At 41.8% G+C, this 18083-nt stretch overlaps 1 protein-coding gene across 7 annotated transcripts; it reads left to right on the forward strand.

The window, feature by feature from the left end:
* Positions 1 to 605: 605 nt before the first annotated feature.
* Positions 606 to 14945, forward strand: atp6v0a1a (ATPase H+ transporting V0 subunit a1a). 7 transcript variants are annotated; one of them, XM_079367161.1, is made up of 22 exons: positions 608 to 831; positions 2105 to 2268; positions 2992 to 3070; positions 3221 to 3318; positions 3408 to 3536; positions 4318 to 4400; positions 4996 to 5122; positions 5270 to 5352; positions 5434 to 5527; positions 6904 to 7116; positions 7657 to 7807; positions 8059 to 8198; positions 8348 to 8514; positions 8607 to 8697; positions 9453 to 9571; positions 9706 to 9922; positions 10033 to 10140; positions 10231 to 10338; positions 11416 to 11460; positions 11987 to 12104; positions 12191 to 12362; positions 13894 to 14945. In XM_079367161.1, the coding sequence occupies exons 2-22, from the start codon at positions 2152 to 2154 to the stop codon at positions 13985 to 13987; spliced, it is 2553 nt and encodes an 850-aa protein (XP_079223287.1). In that variant the 5' UTR covers positions 608 to 831; positions 2105 to 2151; the 3' UTR covers positions 13988 to 14945. The 7 variants fall into 7 exon arrangements, with proteins under 7 accessions (XP_079223283.1, XP_079223284.1, XP_079223285.1 ...); XM_079367162.1 differs by having other exon boundaries at positions 11443 to 11460; XM_079367157.1 differs by having other exon boundaries at positions 606 to 831; positions 4996 to 5352.
* The last annotated feature ends 3138 nt before the right edge of the window (positions 14946 to 18083 follow it).

Raw genomic sequence — 18083 nt, forward strand, 5'->3', positions numbered from 1 at the left:
TTGCCCTCAAGTGGTCAACATCAGTAATTACATCTGAACTGCAATAGAATAGTAACATATCCGGTCAGAACTTTCAGAATAAAACTTAATAAGAGAGCCGTGTACAGTATGCTGACTTTCAGCCATCTCTTTCCCAAAGTATTAGACAACTAACATTACATACCCTTGTATATTTCATTTACTATTTATTTCTCCTTAATTTCCTTTTTCTTCTCAGTTCAGACCTCATTTATTATTTCTTAAGATTGTCATTTATTTTCTCTATTTTGTAATGAAGTGCTGTATATTGACGTTGCAATTTTGATGTACTTGTTTTCTACGTTTGTACTAAAAGAAACGTTCAATAAAGTTTTTGAATGAAAAAAAAAAACAAAAAAACTTTCAGCCATCTATTTTATTGTCAGCTAATGTTTTCCTCTCTGTCTTTCAAGTAATTTGCAGTCTTGTGTGTTGCGAAGAGCAGAAGACACGCATATCATATGTAAGGTACAATCTGCAACTTTCACCATTTTAATAATAACATAGGGATATATATCTTTAATGAAGATCGGAACTCTAATCACGACGGTTGATAATCATAAAGTTAACGGACATAGTGTAAAGAAAGAAAGAATAATCTTTATTTTATTCATTATTATGCAAAGGAAGAAAACTACATAATCCAGAAGGAGGCGTGACTGACACGTTGATCATGAAAACAGCAGTAAAATAAACAGAAGAAGAAGAAGCAGAGTCGCCTGCTGAACTACAGACAGCCACAACAAACTGCGCATGCGCGGAGGAAACCGAGAAGGCAGCAGAAGAGGAGAGAGACTGTCTCCACCTAAAACAGTAAGGACACTTTTTGAAAAAAATGTAGTCGAGCTGTAATTAATAAAACTGCTACTAATGATTGAAACTACTTGAGTTGTTATTTTTGTATTGTTGGTTAAATTAAATATTGAACAACAGGTGCGCTCTGTTAGCTTTAGCTATCTTGCTAGTCCCATATAATTTATGTAACTTGAAATTACCGAAAGATCTCTTTAAGGTGATCAGACTTCACACTGATGATCTGTTATTAGTTACTAGTAGGGGAGTTTAAAAGTTGGTATTTTCCTGATATTTACTAAAGGTTGTCTCAATATTAGACGTTAATGACGACTGCTAATCAGGGTAGCATCCGTAAACTCGGTTTGTATTGTTGATGATATATAGTTTATACAAGCTCATTTGGTAAATTGGTGATTTATTAATAATGAATGGTTTAAGAAGCTCGATGCCAAGCTCTATGAATTTTTTTATCAGATGTTATGAAGGTAGCCTTTAACATCAGGTTTGACAGGTGACTCTGCAGTAAGTGGTCATAGTCTCAGTGTGTGTTTGGAGTCAGATCTCTGTAACATGTTCGTCCTCTGAGACTGTCACAGTTTGGTCAAGTTTCAGATCTTGTTTTTGCGTGATTAGAGCAGATCATGTGCGTTGATGTAGTGGGAGGCTTAACGCGAGCGTCAGGTCACGTGCTCCCCCTGTAATCCAAAGATAAGCTCTGTGTGGTCTTACAGTTGGAGGTGGCACTGCTTGACTTCAAGATCATCTCTAAAGATCGTTACCTTTTTGTATTATTAAAAGACAAACTACATTAACTGTAACTATTAAAAGAAGCTCTCCGTCATTTATCCAGATCATAGCCCGTTCAAAGTCCATCATGTTGTAAAGCAGAAAACTATGATGTGTAACAACATTCCTGCTGTGGTCATGAGATCAGCATGAGGCCAAGATGATTGATATTTTTTTCTAATTCTCTTTTTTGCCACATGCTCTGCCTCTCTCTCTCTCTCTCACCTCTGTGCTACACTAACACACAGCCGATACATGCTTCCCTCATTACTGGGCTTGACACTTGTGTGCCAACCAGTTACAAGTATTGAATGTTGAAGGTAGTGTGTGTGTGTGTGTGTGTGTGTGTGTGTGTGCGTGTGTGTGTGTGCGTGTGTGAGTGCGTGTGTGTGTGTGTGTGCGTGTGTGAGTGCATGCGTGCGTGTTCATAAAATGAAAAAGTGTGTGAGATGTTTACTTCCTATCATAGAATAATGTTTTTTTTTGTTTTTTTTTCATTCTTCAGGTTGTGGTTGGTATCCAGGTTGCTGAGCGCTCACGTCCTTCAGCAACATGGGGGAACTGTTCAGGAGTGAGGAGATGACGCTGGCTCAGCTCTTCCTGCAGTCAGAGGCTGCGTACTGCTGTGTCAGTGAACTAGGAGAGATCGGGATGGTGCAGTTCCGGGATGTGAGTCCGATATTGTCCCGATTGCATTTTTTTCTTTTTCTTTCTTTCAATCTATAGTCACTATAGTTTTTTTTTTTTTTGATTTTTCGATTTTGATTTTTCGACGGAATTAAAACCCTCTTCCTAAATAAAAATGTAAGCTGTTGTGCAGAACGAGTTCCTGTCTACATTGTTGAGAGAGTGCATTCCTTCTGCATCGTGTTCATCATGTGGTCCCAGCTGACCCCTCATCCCAGGCATGAGAAAGCCCATTCCTTAAAATCCCTGAGGGAAGCTTTGTGATAGAGCAATAGAGCATGAGCTGACAATAGAGGAGGTCTGTGTTTGCACTGAGCTCTCTTAAGTCTCACATTCGACACACTGATTCTCTCCAGAGTTAAAGGTGTGACATGGTAGAGAAGGTACAGATAACTCTCCTGGTAGCTTTTTAGCTCCAGTGTTACTTTGAGTAAAGTTTGTGCATTTAGTTCAGAAAATGTAGAACTGAATATGTCAACACCAGATCTACACAGTGTATCTTTAAAAATCAATATTATACAATAATAATGTAAAAGGCTTTTTTTCCCCACTCGATGGACTATCAGAGTCTCAGTCAGTGGAAAGCTATGTAATTTGTCCGTATGAATAAATGATTCATGGTGGAGCAGCTTGCTGGTGTTGGTGCACTTCAGTGTTGTGTTACAACCTCACTCGTGTTTTTTTGTTTTTTTTTCTGTTTTGCAGCTCAATCCCGATGTGAACGTGTTCCAACGGAAGTTTGTCAATGAAGTTCGACGATGTGAAGAGATGGATCGAAAACTGAGTAAGTCAGACGCCTCTGTGGTGGGAGGTGACACTTCAGCACCGACGTCTTCTAAAACATAAAATACCTTTCTCTGTGATTTTTAACCTTTTTGTACTGCGTACATGACTCGATGAACACCTGAACCCCTCTTTATCTCGTCACCTGAAGGATTCGTGGAGAAAGAAATCAAGAAGGCGAACCTCCCGATGGTGGACACGGGAGAGAACCCTGAAGTTCCCTTCCCGAGGGACATGATCGACCTGGAGGTGACGGCTCTTTTCCCTTCAGAGGGAAACCGTGAACTCTCTGCGTCTCCTCCGCTGACACTTTCTGGGTTTTTTTTTTCTCACCACAGGCCACGTTTGAGAAACTTGAAAACGAGCTGAAGGAAATCAACACCAACCAAGAAGCGCTAAAGAAGAACTTCCTGGAGCTCACCGAGCTCAAGCACATCCTGCGTCGCACTCAGCAGTTTTTTGACGAGGTCAGCGTTACTCGGCGTGTACGCCACTCAAAACAGACACTGTGGTGGCCCGGAGGAGGAGCTTGGCTTTGAATTCACAAGTGTTCATCACCATATTTGTGAGATTCAAATTTAGCTTAAGAAACATATCACGTCGAGTTTGAAAGTTTCCACTGTGGAGAATGTGAAACAAAGTCCTTTTGTCTACATTTAGCTGTTTGATACGGATTCTACTGATAAGCCACCTGCACTGTTCACCATTATATAGACACACACACACACACACACACACACACACACATACACACACCCTCACACCCTCAAAGGCATGCTGTTGCTGCTTGATCTGACAGAAGGTGTTTCTTTCACTCGTGATCGTTTCTAGTTGCTCACATGGCTCACTTGGCGCTCTCACACCAGCTCTTCATATGAGCTAATAAGCCTTAAATCCACTCCTCTTTTCAGTTTGAGCAGATCTAATCCCCGTCTACATTTCTTCTCATTTGCTGGAACAAAGCTCTGCCTGCCCACAACATCAGTTCCACTTCATTGCTTTCACAAACACAAGTGGCCCGACTGTTAAAGTCCTCTTTACAAGTTGAAGTTAGCTTTAAATGAGGTGACTCATTCAGCCAAACACGGAGCTCTTTAATAAGTAACCACTGTGTCTTCTTCCTGTCCAAATCTCAACATCCATTTAAATTCAAATCGTATAAAAGCAGTGTTAACAAGAATGGTTTAGGATATATGTGTGTGTGTGCTGTAGTAAATCTGTGAACTGATTTTTTTTTTTCAATTTCAGATGGAGGATCCCAGTTTACTGGAGGAATCTTCCAACCTCATAGACCCCACTGAGTTGAACAGGGCGGCTCCTCTCAGACTCGGGTGAGGCTGCTTTTGTGGTCTTTCCTCCACTTCAAAAGGATTGGGGTTTTTTGTTTTTTTTTGGGGGGGGGAAATTTCCTTTCTGTTCACTTCAGAGTGTTACAAGCAGCCAATCAGCTCGCACACAGCAGCTCAGACTGCCCAGCTTAGTCAGGTGACAAAGGTCACTCTGAAGAGGAAATCTCATGTTACTGTAGAAATTAAGTAAAACTTAATGACGGCTCTTTTATTAAGAGTGTAAAAAAACCACAACAATGAGCCTTTCACTTGATTCCCTTTTTACCTACAAACATATTTACTTTTCATGTGGTGTGTTTGCAAGCTGAAGTTACGACTCAGGCTTTTACACAAACAAGTACAGTTACTACACTTTCATTGACATCAGGCTATGAAGATAACACTGTATGTTTGAGGAAACAGAACTTTCTTTTAAAAGCACTCTCTCTGCTTTTCTGCGTGAAGGTCCGAGCTCATTTCTTTTGTGACATATTCTGTTTGAGTGGGATTAAAAAAAACAAAAAAACTTTTCTTAACGCTTTAAAGAGTTTTATCCACATCAGTTACCAACAGATCTTTTTTCCCCCGCGTGTTTCAGATTTGTTGCGGGAGTGATCGGCAGGGAACGTATTCCCACATTTGAGAGGATGCTGTGGAGAGTCTGCAGAGGAAACGTTTTCCTGAGGCAGGCAGACATTGAAGATCCACTGGAGGACCCGACTTCGGTCAGAACTGATCCGTGTTTAGTTGTCTCTAAAAGCTCCAGAGCTCGATTTATATTTATTTATATTTCTCTCTCTCTCTCTCTCTCTCTCTGTCTCTCTCTCTCTCTCTCTCTCTCTCTCTCTCTCTCTCTCTCTCTCTCTCCACAGGGCGACCAAGTCCACAAGTCTGTCTTCATCATTTTCTTCCAGGGTGACCAGCTTAAGAACAGAGTCAGGAAGATCTGTGAGGGGTTAGTACCAAACATTTCTCCACTTTGACGAGACGCTCCAGGCAAACAGATCCTGATCTCCTCTGCTTTACTCGTCTAAAGGTTCAGAGCAACGCTGTACCCGTGTCCAGAAACTCCCCAGGAGAGGAAAGAGATGCTGGCAGGAGTGAATGCACGAATTGAGGATCTCCAAATGGTAAATACACATGCAGGCCAAACGGCTGTGCAGCGTTGACTTTGCTGACTTGCACAAAGCATACTAAAGGCTGGCCAGTACTCTTTGATTATGTGCATGGTCAGGAACCCCCCCCCCCCAAAAAAAAAAAAAAAAAGAAGATTGTCAGAGGAAGTTGCAAAACTCATGAAGACACTTCACTGTTCACTCTCAGCTTCCTCCCTCGGCTCTAAGCAGATAACTTTTATATGTAGAATGATTGTATTCATTCAATTCCTACAGCTTTTACTTTGATTATTCACATTTGACGTGGTTACCTTAAGGATGTTGGATAAGGTGGGAGGTGATCATAAATTCTCTTGAGATGACTTTAGACATACATGTCACTCTAACTACTTCATAACTCCACTTCCTTCCTACTTTTTCGAACCGATTTTCTCCAAGGCCGACGTGTTGTCATAGCAGTTGATTAAATCACACAGACTCAAGTGTGAGAACTCCAAACCTTCCAGGCTAATCTTTGTTTGGCCGTCTAGCGTTCCCGTCCCATGGCTAGTGACGGCCTTCGAGCAGGCAGACTCTCTCTCTCTCTCTCTCTCTCTCTCTCTCTCTCCATAGAAACACCTCTCAGTTGTTATTGTACTGGTGTTGTCAGACCTCTCTGGTGCCTTGATTTCTCCCCGGAGAATCTCTCCTTCGCCAAGCTTTGTAAATGAGAGCCGATAGCTTTCCTCCCTCTCTGACACATTGACATCAGGGCACGCAGACTTCCACAACAGATCCAGCCCCCTTTTTTGTCGTAGCCGCTGCACTTCTCTCTCTCTCTCTCTCACACGTGCTCGAGACTGCTGGAAGGAGACGGACGTGCGATGATGCCAGCGTGTGAATGTTCTGTTTGTTGCTGTGACGGAATTGCATCTGTGACGAAGAACGCCACAGATGTTTGGGTGGCAAAAAAACACAAACAAACGATGAGCTGTGTGTGAGCCGTTAAGCCTCTCCACAGCAGACGAGACTGCACCTTCAGCCCGACGGCAAAGAGCTGTAATATTCTTGGATTTGCTCATCATAGGATTTAGCTTTGAATGTGAGTCACATAGCAGCATAATCTACGTCTCATTTGGAAAAATCCACGTGGATTATTAGAGAGTCTGAAGCTCTTTATCATTTGAATGTAAACTCATCTGTAGATGTAAACCCTTTATTTATGATTCACTGCTGCTTTCTGTAGTTTTCTCACTGTGCCAGTCTTCTCTGATCGTGGTGCCACAGATTCAACATTTATTACAATAAACATTTGCGCGTGACATCGAACAACATGTAAGACATTCATGTCAAAGATTCCATCCTCACACTGATCACTTCTACTCCTGATTTCCCCCCCCCCCTCCTTAAAGGTGCTGAACCAGACTGAGGATCACAGGCAGAGGGTCCTGCAGGCGGCAGCAAAGACGGTCAGAGTGTGGTTCATCAAGGTGAGGAAGATGAAGGCCATCTACCACACCCTCAACCTCTGCAACATCGACGTCACTCAGAAGTGTCTGATCGCCGAGGTGTGGTGTCCCGTCTCCGACCTGGATTCCATCCAGTTCGCCCTGCGCAGGGGGACGGTGAGTAACTGAGCTCAAGGCTTCGCCTCGCCTCGTGGTGAATGTTGCACAACCAGTTTCTCCGACAAACAAGCCTTCACATTTTTCTTTGTTCTCAGATTTAGTTTTTTTCCAGTGGCTCAAGGTTTAATTATTCCACTGGATCATTGCCAACCATGTCAATGTTTTACACAATATTTTGCTTACCTTAACCCATATGTGTGTATATATATATATATATATTTTTTTTTTTTTTGTACAACCAAGTTAAACTGGTTGCAACGCATTCCCATCATGGTGAAAATTCATAGCTAGCAGTCGGTGGAAGACCGGGTAGCAGCTATCGATAGTAAACACAGCAGGTTAGCCAGCTGCTCATATAATAATATGGAATGATTTAATATTGGTTTCAAATCTGTCATCTTGTTTGCGAGACGTTTTGTGTTCGTTGTGCATGAAATCGTCGGTCGTAGTGGAGAATCTCTCGATTCGTTGTCCGAGCTGTTGAGCGCGGAAGGGAAAGCTCTTCTCCATCAGAATCTGGTGTTCTTTGTCTCTTAGGAGAAGAGCGGCTCCACGGTGCCTTCCATCCTCAACAGGATGCAGACCAAGCAGACCCCGCCCACCTTTAACAAGACCAACAAGTTCACGTCAGGCTTCCAAAACATCGTGGATGCCTATGGAATCGGCAACTACCGGGAGATTAACCCAGGTTAGCACACGTCTCTCCGTACAGAGTTCTGTCAGTCGTTAGCTTGACCACTGTGGTCATCCTTTTTTTTTTTTTTTTTTTTTTAAAGTCAGTGTAGCTGCCTTAAACGGCAGTCACATAAAGTCCTGCTGCGTCATCACCCATTATCACCTCACCTTCAGAGGACACGTTGTATATTGTTTTATGTGTCTCTCATACGTCCTCATGTGATGCTGCCCCCCCCACCCCCACCCCCACCTCCTTGTCTCCAGCGCCATACACCATCATCACCTTCCCCTTCCTATTTGCTGTTATGTTTGGTGACCTGGGCCACGGGGTGCTCATGACGTGCGCCGCCCTCTACCTCGTGTTGAGAGAGAGCAGGCTGATGGCACAAAAGAACGACAATGAGGTATGGACCCCTTCATGGCCAATCCCATCATTCCTACGCCATCCTTACTTTTAGTACACCGGACACCAAAGCTGCTGTGAATCAAGTCTGTTTTTTTTTTTTTTGTTGGGCGATACCTATTTGATCGGTCATTGATTCTTCCGTGACAGATGTTCAGCATGGTGTTCGCTGGGCGCTACATCATCCTGCTGATGGGAATATTCTCCATCTACACTGGGATCATTTACAACGACTGCTTCTCCAAGTCCCTCAACGTGTTTGGCTCTGGCTGGAGTGTCAGGCCCATGTTTGACTCTCGAGTAGGAGGAAACTGGACGTAAGCATCATTGCTAATTCCTCACTGGAGCTTCAAGCGAGTGAGCAGTATTAGAGTTTAAAAAAAAAAAAATCTCTTTTGTGTCCTCCTAGATTTGCAACGCTTGAAGGCAACAAAGTGTTGCAGTTGGACCCAGCTGTAGATGGAGTGTTTAAAGGGCCGTACCCTATTGGCATCGATCCGGTAAATATTTGTCTTTGTAATGTGTATTTCCATTCGCTCTGCATCGTGTCCACCTTGCATTTTTTTGCCAGGGCAGAAAATCGCTGGCTGTGCGCTCAGGAGTGTTTTCATGAAACATTCGTACGCTGAGAAGAAAAGTGCTGCACGTCCGTACTGTCTCTATGACAACAGCCTGTTGACATCCGTCACTGTATGACCAACACGGCTCCTTCTTTTTTTTTTTTTTTTTTATTGTAGTTCGTTTTTTTTTTTACCCGATCAGACACGGGGCAAAGAGGATGTGAGTAAATGATATGATCCGTTCGTAAGCTTACAGTGCCTTTCTGAAAATGTGAACAATTTTTCAACTTTTCAGAGCAGCAGCACAAAAAACGGCAAAAAAAAGATAACATTTTAAAAAGATGCTGGGCACTGCTTTTCCTCAAGGCGGCTGCGTTTTTTGCTGCGAACGCTCTACCCAATGAAAACAACAGGGGAAAAAAAGTGTGAGAAAAGGCGAGGTGGACACGGAGAGCCTTCCTCATTACATGCTTTCAAGTCAACTCGTGGCATTCGATTATTCCCCACTTAAAAATCATAATCAGTCACACATTGAATGGTCGTGCTAACATTAACATTCTCATCTAGCCATGTAAACTGTGAATATCATGAAGGAGAATGTAACCAACATACAATAAAAGCATATATGAACCGTGAATGAACAAAGACGGGTAAACATGTGACGCTGTTTGTTCTTCTATCGTCTCGTCTCTTAGATATGGAACATTGCCACCAACAAGTTGACATTCCTGAACTCGTTCAAAATGAAGATGTCCGTTGTCCTGGGAGTCATTCACATGCTGTTTGGAGTCAGTCTCAGTCTCTTCAACCATCTGTGAGATTTTCATTCAGCTTTGTGTCTTTTTTCCCCCCTTATTCCTTTTTCCTTTTTTAAAAAAAAAATAAAAATAAAACTAGTCCATTATTTCTATCTGACACGTCATGGTGACTGTTTGCGTTTCTCAAAAGGTATTTCAAGAAGCCTCTGAACATCTACCTGGGATTCATCCCGGAGATTGTCTTCATGGCCAGTCTGTTCGGCTACCTTGCCCTTCTGGTCTTCTACAAATGGCTGTCATACGATGCAGCGTCATCCAGGGATGCTCCCAGTCTCCTCATCGCCTTTATAAACATGTTCCTCTTCAACTACAGTGACCCCAACGTTAAACCTCTCTACAGAGGACAGGTTGGATACACTTGATAGTTACCTCTGTCATCATTTTGTCCTGGTTGGAAACAAATAACACCAAGATAATTTTCCTTTGTTTTTTTTGTCTCCCCTCTTTGACTTTGTAGATGGTCCTTCAATCATTCTTGGTGTTAATCGCCTTGGCTTGTGTTCCCTGTATGTTGATAGTGAAAACTCTAGTTATGAGGAGACAGTATTTGTGGCGGAAAAACATGGTAAGAAAAAGTCCAGGAAAGTCTTTTAAAACAGATCAATCTAAGCGATTGTTCATCTGGATGAACGGTGTCATTGAACCTCTATTTCAGGGTACACAAAACTTTGGAGGGATCCGAGTGGGCAACGGACCCACGGAGGATGAGGCCGAAATCATCCAGCATGACCAGTTGTCGCAACACTCAGAGGAGGAGCCTGAGGTAAGGAGACGTGTTCTGGTCTCTAATGTCATTTCATCTCTCTCATTTGTAAAGACCCTGACACACCCAAGGAGATGGTCGGCCGTGAGTCCTCGTTGGACAATCGGTGAGCGGTCGTCGTCCTGGTTTTTGCACGGTGTCCGGCTCCGTCGCTGCCCGTCGAACCCATCAGCATAGGCCTTTTTTTTTTTTTTTTTTTTTTCTCCATTAGCGGTCGTTAAGAGGAATCTCTCTGATTGGCTGTTCATTTTTGAGGTTTCATTTTATCTCCTGCTCTCGACACAGGCTCCAGCATTCTGCTGTAGTATCCATGCTAAGTGCTCTTTCTCCTTATATTTCGCCTCCACCTCTTCTGGCGAACAACACCAGTGCCATTTTCAACTTTTTAAAAAAAATTTTATCAGACATTATTCTAACAGAAGGCTAAGCTAGCGTTTGCCACAGGCCGCCTTCGTAACCGCTTGTTCTTTGCCGTCTGCTTGGTGTGTCGGGGCCTGAAGAGAAACGGAGAAACGGCAGGCGAGCAGTTTGGGTCATAGGATCAACTTCACATCTTTTTGAATAATTTATTCAACCAGACAAGACGGGAACCCACTCCTCATGTTTCCACTTCCACAGTGAATTACATCAATAATGGATTAACGCCTGGTTTGGAAACAATGTCTGACAAGCTTCACACTGCCGCTCTGACATCACTGTGAAGTCTAAGGAGAGATTAAATCAACAAACGTCTTTTAGTTTGTTATTTGATTTGTTTGACTCTGTCGTTCTTATCAAGTCCAGTTTTGTATCTTTACTTTATAATACAAAGAATCTTCAGTGTGACGAAACTTCAGAATAAGATGTTTGTTGTACATCCGGAAGAGCTTGTTCTCTCTTTGGAAACATGTTTGTTGACTCCTGAGGGGTTTCACGTCGGCCTCTTTGAGGACACAGTCGCCATTTTAAATGCAGGTGCCGCTGTGTTGGTTCGCCCGCTTTTACTTTTGTAAGCGAGTAACTCATTTCTCCTGTTACTTTCCTGTTTACTGATGTCTGTCTGTCCATCTTGGTGTGTGTTTGCTGTCAATAACCAAGCGTTGCCTTCTGTCACCTGCTGTCAAGGCCCGTGAGGAGGAAGAGGTAGGACGGGTACACCTCATCCCTGAACCCCCCCCCCTCCCCCCCTTCCCCTTGCTGTCAAAGTGCATGTCTTCCAAACCTCTGCCTCTGTCTTCGCCCCTCGCTCTGTACGGTGCTAACCGCTGCTGCTCTTAGTGGTGTCCGTTAGTGTTAGACCCCCTCAGTGTGTGCTTGGTCGGCGTTGTTGAAACATTTCTTACAGGGATTTTCTCAAACCGTTGGTGCCAGTAGGACGGTGCTTCCTTACAGCCGTGATGTGCATGGGGCATAAGCAGGGGCAGCTGATCATCATGGTTTAAAAGGGTCCATAGAGGTTGAATGCCTGTTCTAATTCTGGGGGTCTTCGTAGATACACATGGGGGGAACTGGCTTTCCTATCTCTTACAATGGATGATCACGCACACACAATGAACCAGACTTCTCCAATGTGGATCTTGGGACCTTTTTTTTCTTTTTTTTCTTTTCTTATAAAGACGGCGTGCTCTAAAGATTGGGGCTGACGTACTGTTATGTCTCTTTCCCGCAGTTTAACTTTGGAGATGTGGCAGTGCATCAGGCAATCCACACCATAGAGTACTGCCTGGGCTGCATCTCCAACACCGCCTCCTACCTGAGGCTTTGGGCCCTGAGTCTGGCTCATGCACGTAAGTCGCACCCTGCCTCCTTTTTCTTTAAAAGAAGAACCTGTTGAGACGATGACATCTTATCCGTCTGTTTCCTCCCTGCACAGAGTTGTCCGAGGTGTTGTGGTCGATGGTGATGCATATCGGCTTCTCCACCACCGGGCTCGGAGGCTTTATTCTCGTGGCCATAGTCTTTTACTTCTTTGCTGTCCTCACAGTGGCCATTCTACTCATCATGGAAGGCCTGTCAGCCTTCTTGCATGCACTGAGGCTTCACTGGTAAGTTCACTCACCTTTAATGTCATGACACAGTTGTCCCGCCTAACGCCCAGACATGTCCTACATCATCTTTTCATTAATACTTGTGTTTTGACATTGTCAATTTATTGACTTTAATGTCTTCTTTTATTCACTTTTTATTGTTATTGTATTTCATCATCAAAGTTAAATAAGAAAATAAAAAAAAAACCTATAGGTACTTGGTAAGGTTAGCGCTTAGCATTAATGACCTCCAGCTCCATCTGCTGGCCAGTTTTTGTATTCCACTGTGTCAGAAGATCATAGCAGGGTGCCTCAAAAGAGGTCTCTTTTAATAGTTATTTAACACAGTTTCATCCTTTTATTTCCTCTTTGAGTAACTGAGAAGAGCTTCTTTGTGTTACAGGGAAAAAGAATTCTGTAACTCAGTTGGTTTTTATTTTGGAGTCGTCGACTCTGGACTTCAGCTTGTGTTGAAAAAGTAAAAAAAAACAAAAAACGATTACATTTAATGACAAGCTAAAATGAATGATTTCATCATAACTATAAGGAACAGTAAACACTGTTGGCTCAAAGATACTACACTGAAATGATTTTGATCAAGTGTGGATGTAGTAGAAGTGAAACAGAGGTTAAACCAGGTCGTCCTGTTTACGTCCGATTATTACGCAATCCAGATTTGTACAACAAATGACCTGAAGGTGTGTCTCAGATAAAAGTATCCAAACGTTGGTTCTTTTTTTTCCCCTCCTCTTCTTTCCTGGCTCGTTGACTCGAACACATCTGTCTCTCGAATGTGTTCAGCCTCCGCTTACGATTCCTGTGCAGTACACCAAACAGTCTGGGACTTTGATGAATGGACAACAAAGGCTTGTGCTGGTCGTAGCACCAAGTCTTATTCGGGCGTTGCTGAATGTCATCTTGCTTTTTATACTTTAACTGGCACGCTTGCAGGACATGTTTAAGTTGTGGCCACTCTTCCTTGTAATAATCCTTTACATAACAACAACAACGCTGGGTGACTCCAGGGACAATCAGTGGAAGTTGTGTACATGTAACGCCTTTGTGAGGAATTCTTAACCTTTAGTTATTGTTCTTTAAATAGCAATCTTGTAGTTGAACACCTTTTGGAGGTGGAGTCAGTTCTCAAGTCTTTTGCATTTCAATATTTCAGGGTAATATATATATTTTTTTAATGATACTCCCCTGCTTGTCTACTTTCCAGCACCAGACAGGCTTCAGTATGGCAGGCATTTGTGGCACCTCAGTTTAAAGGTCATCCAGCCATCAATTAGCATTGGTCTTTTAAAAATAGAGCCGGATCAGTTTCCAGAAGGAAAGAGATTCAGGTGTCAGGCTGGGCGGTAGACATGAGCAGGCACAGGTGGTTGCAAACAGTGTTATGAGGAGCAAAGGTCATCAGACGGGACTGCTTTGCTCAGCATTATGCAACCTGAAAACCATCCCAAACCGTGTCCCTGCATTACTCATACTTCTGCTAATTGTTTTACATTTCATCATTGTGTTTTGTTTTGTTTTTTTTTTCTCACAGGGTGGAGTTCCAAAACAAGTTTTACACTGGCCAGGGCTTCAAATTCCTCCCCTTCACCTTCGAAAGCATCCTTGAGAGGAGGTCTGAGGACTGAGATCGGACATCTGATGTCATCATCCTTTCCTCTGTCATTCATCTCAGATTTCATGTAGTGTTGAGAAGTGATTTTTTTTTCTGTGTGATGTTGTTTTACCATTTGATGGATGTTACCACGGCTACATGAGTGACACTCCACTAGAGTATATCTGTCTGACTGATATCTTTTTCCAGCTTCTCGTCTGTTTTTAGGATCAGCGTGTAAATCTGGAACATCCTCTCGGAATTAACATCAATCACATCTCCATTCCTGAGAAAAATAACAATTTCTGTTATGTAATATGTGTTTTGTTTTAGTGAAAGAACTATTGTGTTGTCTCTGTTTTATTTAGTTTGATATTATTTATGTATCCCCCCCTTTATTTCCTTCCCTATACGACACATGCATCTTTCCAAATGGCAGTGTTGCACTAACAAACAGAAAAGAGGTCAGTTAGTTGCAGATGCATGGTGGGTAAAGGGACAGAAGGGTTTACTGCTTGTCTTGTCTTTGTTTTTTTGGGGGTTTTTTTGTATTGTCGTTATGTAACATCTTGTGCACAGAGAGTTTCTTTGAAAAGATTTCCAACAACACACGCCCACTTTGCACATGCAGACACCTCGCCCACACTGCTTACCGACCGCATCAAAAGAGCTGTGAAGGTCCAAAGGGAATAGAGTTTAAACTAATTCACTCAGTACTTTGAAGATGGGCGGCACACTGGCTGTTTAAATCCAATGTTGTGCTCTAACGTTGCTATTATTGCCCTTTTTGTGATGCATTTTCTTCAGCAATCATCCACTAAAAAGATTCAGGTGATGGGGATTTCAGTCGTTCAAAGTTAAAAATGTCATCGTCATGCTCCGAGGAGATCACAAAAGCTTCAACAGATGAAGGATTTCTTAAGAAATCATTTTTCCACCTGCATATATCATGCACCGTCTCTCTCAATAAATCAAAAAGAGCTGGATAAAGATGTGGTCTTTGTTTTGTTTTATTTCTCTTATTCCTTTAACAATTAAATCTATTTTGAGAATTTTCCTCAAAGTAATACAAAACGGGTATTAAAAAATAAAACCTGTTCAATTATTTTGGGGTTTTAAGTAACCAGCAATCAAAGTCTGAAGTGAAAGGTTGTATTGTTCACAAAATGTAATCTATGGTTTTTAAATCCAAGTGCAAATCACACATTCTTTAATGTTTTCGCCCTACAGATGAATATTATAAAACCTTTGACAAAATATCTGTTGAAATACAGACATCTTGTTGTAACGTGCTAATTGATCTTTATGTTCAGATATAGAGTAGATTGCTCGATAAGAACTATAAAGGCAAAACGCTAGAGGTACAGGTTGGTATTTATTTTTACTAAACACCCCTTTAAAATATTTTCAGGAGTTACGAAAAAAAAAGTGACGTATTCATATTTCCTTCTTTGGTGGAGAATAGGTTGAATATTGTTGTGAGGTTCAGCGCATGTACTTTATCATTAATCATCCATGACCTACAGGGGGAGATACATGTCACATAAGAAGAAAATAAATAAAACCCTCGGTTGTAAAAACACACCTGACAAAGTGAGGATGTTCTTCAGAGGGTTTGTGTGTGTAAAGAATCCTCCTGGTGGTGCTGTTGAACAAGCTGTGTTACAGAAGACTGGGAGCGATGAGAGTTGTGTTGTCCCTGTGTTCTTTGATTAAAGCTGCTACTGGCTTCTATGCTGATCAATTCTCTTGTCTGCTGCATTGCTAAACTTAGTTCCCGAGAAAAGATACATGACTTTTCTTTGTTTAAAAAAAAGGGAGTATCTAGTGAGTAAGATGACTTCATACAACGTCACTTCTTATACTGTTGTGTACCTTTTGAATAATGGGCCTCTCCTTTAATATGTAACTTGTTGTATAATCCACTGGCTTTGTTCAGTCTTGCCAGTTACAGGTAATTATTTTATAATGAGTCAATACAGAATTGTCGTGCCAGGGTTTGTTAACTCTTTCACGCCTGTAAAAAGCAGAAACATTATGTTCTTTATATTCCTCATGAAAATTTGGCAAGCGGTGGAAGCTGCAGCAGAACATCAACATAACAAATAAACACCATCAACTCTGTTACTAAGTAACAATGCAACTTAATGAGCATGAAAATATTCCTAAAAAACTCAAATTACAACTGGCAGACTGAAACATTTCAGTATAATACTTTGGTTTTTACAGATAACCTTTAAGTGTCCATCACTTCAATAGACAGTAGTTGTTGAAGTTTGAGCCCATTTTAAATACTTTCCTACCTTGTAATTTCACGTCATGATTTATGTGTTCATAGCCCTTTATTAATAATCTGAAGCTGGAGAGTAAACGAAAGTTTTAAGCCAAGTACCTCAAAAAGAGCTCTTGAAAGTTTTCACTTCCACCATAATGTGCCATTCAATGAAAGCCTTTCTTCAGATCTCACTCTAAACCAGTAACTCTTTCCTCTTGCAGCATGGGAGGCCTCCCTGTAAAAAAAAAACCAAAACAACCTTCAGCCGCTCTCTCATGAACATCATGTTCTCTTTTCTGTGTTCTTTTTGGAGGGGAGTTTCTGCTATCAGCCACAACAGCTCAAAGTAATAATAGCACCCTTTATTTATATTTCAGGTTTTTTTTTGACAAACTCATTTAATTTGATATTTCCCAGCGTGTCATGTTTAACCAAGGGTGAGTGCAAGCTTGCACAACAGCCCCAGAAATCCTGCCATGTTTACACATCAAGGGAATTGTACTTTGCAGTATCAAAGCATGAACCCCAATGAGAGAGTCGCGATTATTATTTCGCCCCTTCGTCTAAGTCAAACAGTAAGTGCACTTTTGTTTGGCAGAGCTCTGTCTTGAGGAATGTTGTTTGTGTTGTAAGGTTATAGTAGATTTTTCTCTGAGATAACAGGGATGCTCTCGCAGCTGTTGTTGTGCTTCAGGCCTGGTATCAGACGCTCAAAAACAATTGTTTTAGATGGTTTATCATCCAGTTCAAAATAGTGAAACACAAATGATCTATCATGCACAGTTTTTACAATATGTGCAGTAACATTGCCGGTGTAATTGTGATTACTGTCGAATAGACTGAAGAGCACAAGCTAAAGTTTATTTGATGTTTTGTTCTGTTGGGAGTCAAGCATTTTCTGCATCTCTGTGAGACTATAAAACTACTAAGAAAAATGTTTCTTTCTTATGTACGCTGTTTCTCAGGCACTCAGCAGCTGTGGAATAACACTGATGTGCTCTTTTCCACCCACACAAGATGTCATGCCCGCTGCTAGAGTCCCAGACAAACAAATGTGATCATTCCAGGACCATCTCACATATCATGCGACTGTACAGTACTAGAACAAATGATTAATTATGTGTCCTAAATGCATCATCTGACACAACAAAGTCATTTTTAAATCAAAGGATTTAAACACAAGAAAAGCCATCCATGTCCTGAGAGTGAATAAACGTTCATTTAACCACCTGTACTGTTAGCATAAGCAGGCTTTAAACATTTACTGTGTCGACCCACATTCAAATTCTAAATGTTAATATCTGTGTGCTAACATGTTCACATTAGCTTCTTGCCTGAAATCGGTATGCTTGGCTTGGCACAATTAGACTTGGCTCATGTCATTGTTTTTGTTTTCTACTGGCTGAAGTCGTGGATTGTTCCTGGTAACATGTTTTGGTATCAGGTTCCAACGTGGCTGAACAGATAGCTAAAGGTGAAGTTCAAATCCTGCAAAGATCACAATGGTCAGATAGAAGCATGAGTATATGTGGGATATGTGGGATGCTGATCCTTGAGCCCAAAAGAGGAGAATGGACTCTCACCCCTCTCATTACACTATGGGCAGCAAGACAACACATCACAGGGCTTATCAAAGTGGGCATCTCCCTTCCCAAAATACACAAAAATACAAATATGCCTGTTTAAGCTAGAGCTTGCCCTGACTGGGTTAGGCTCCAAAAAGGATCCATACAGTATACATGTGAAGATAATTAGTTTGACCAAAGTGTGGAACTAACAGTCAGAACAACACTTTGGTGGATGTTGCTCGCTCTGAGCTTGATTTTCACTGTTTGCAGGGCAGAAATAATCTGTG

This window comes from Symphodus melops (genome assembly GCF_947650265.1).
Source record: "Symphodus melops genome assembly, chromosome: 17".
In the NCBI taxonomy this organism is placed as follows: domain Eukaryota; kingdom Metazoa; phylum Chordata; class Actinopteri; order Labriformes; family Labridae; genus Symphodus; species Symphodus melops.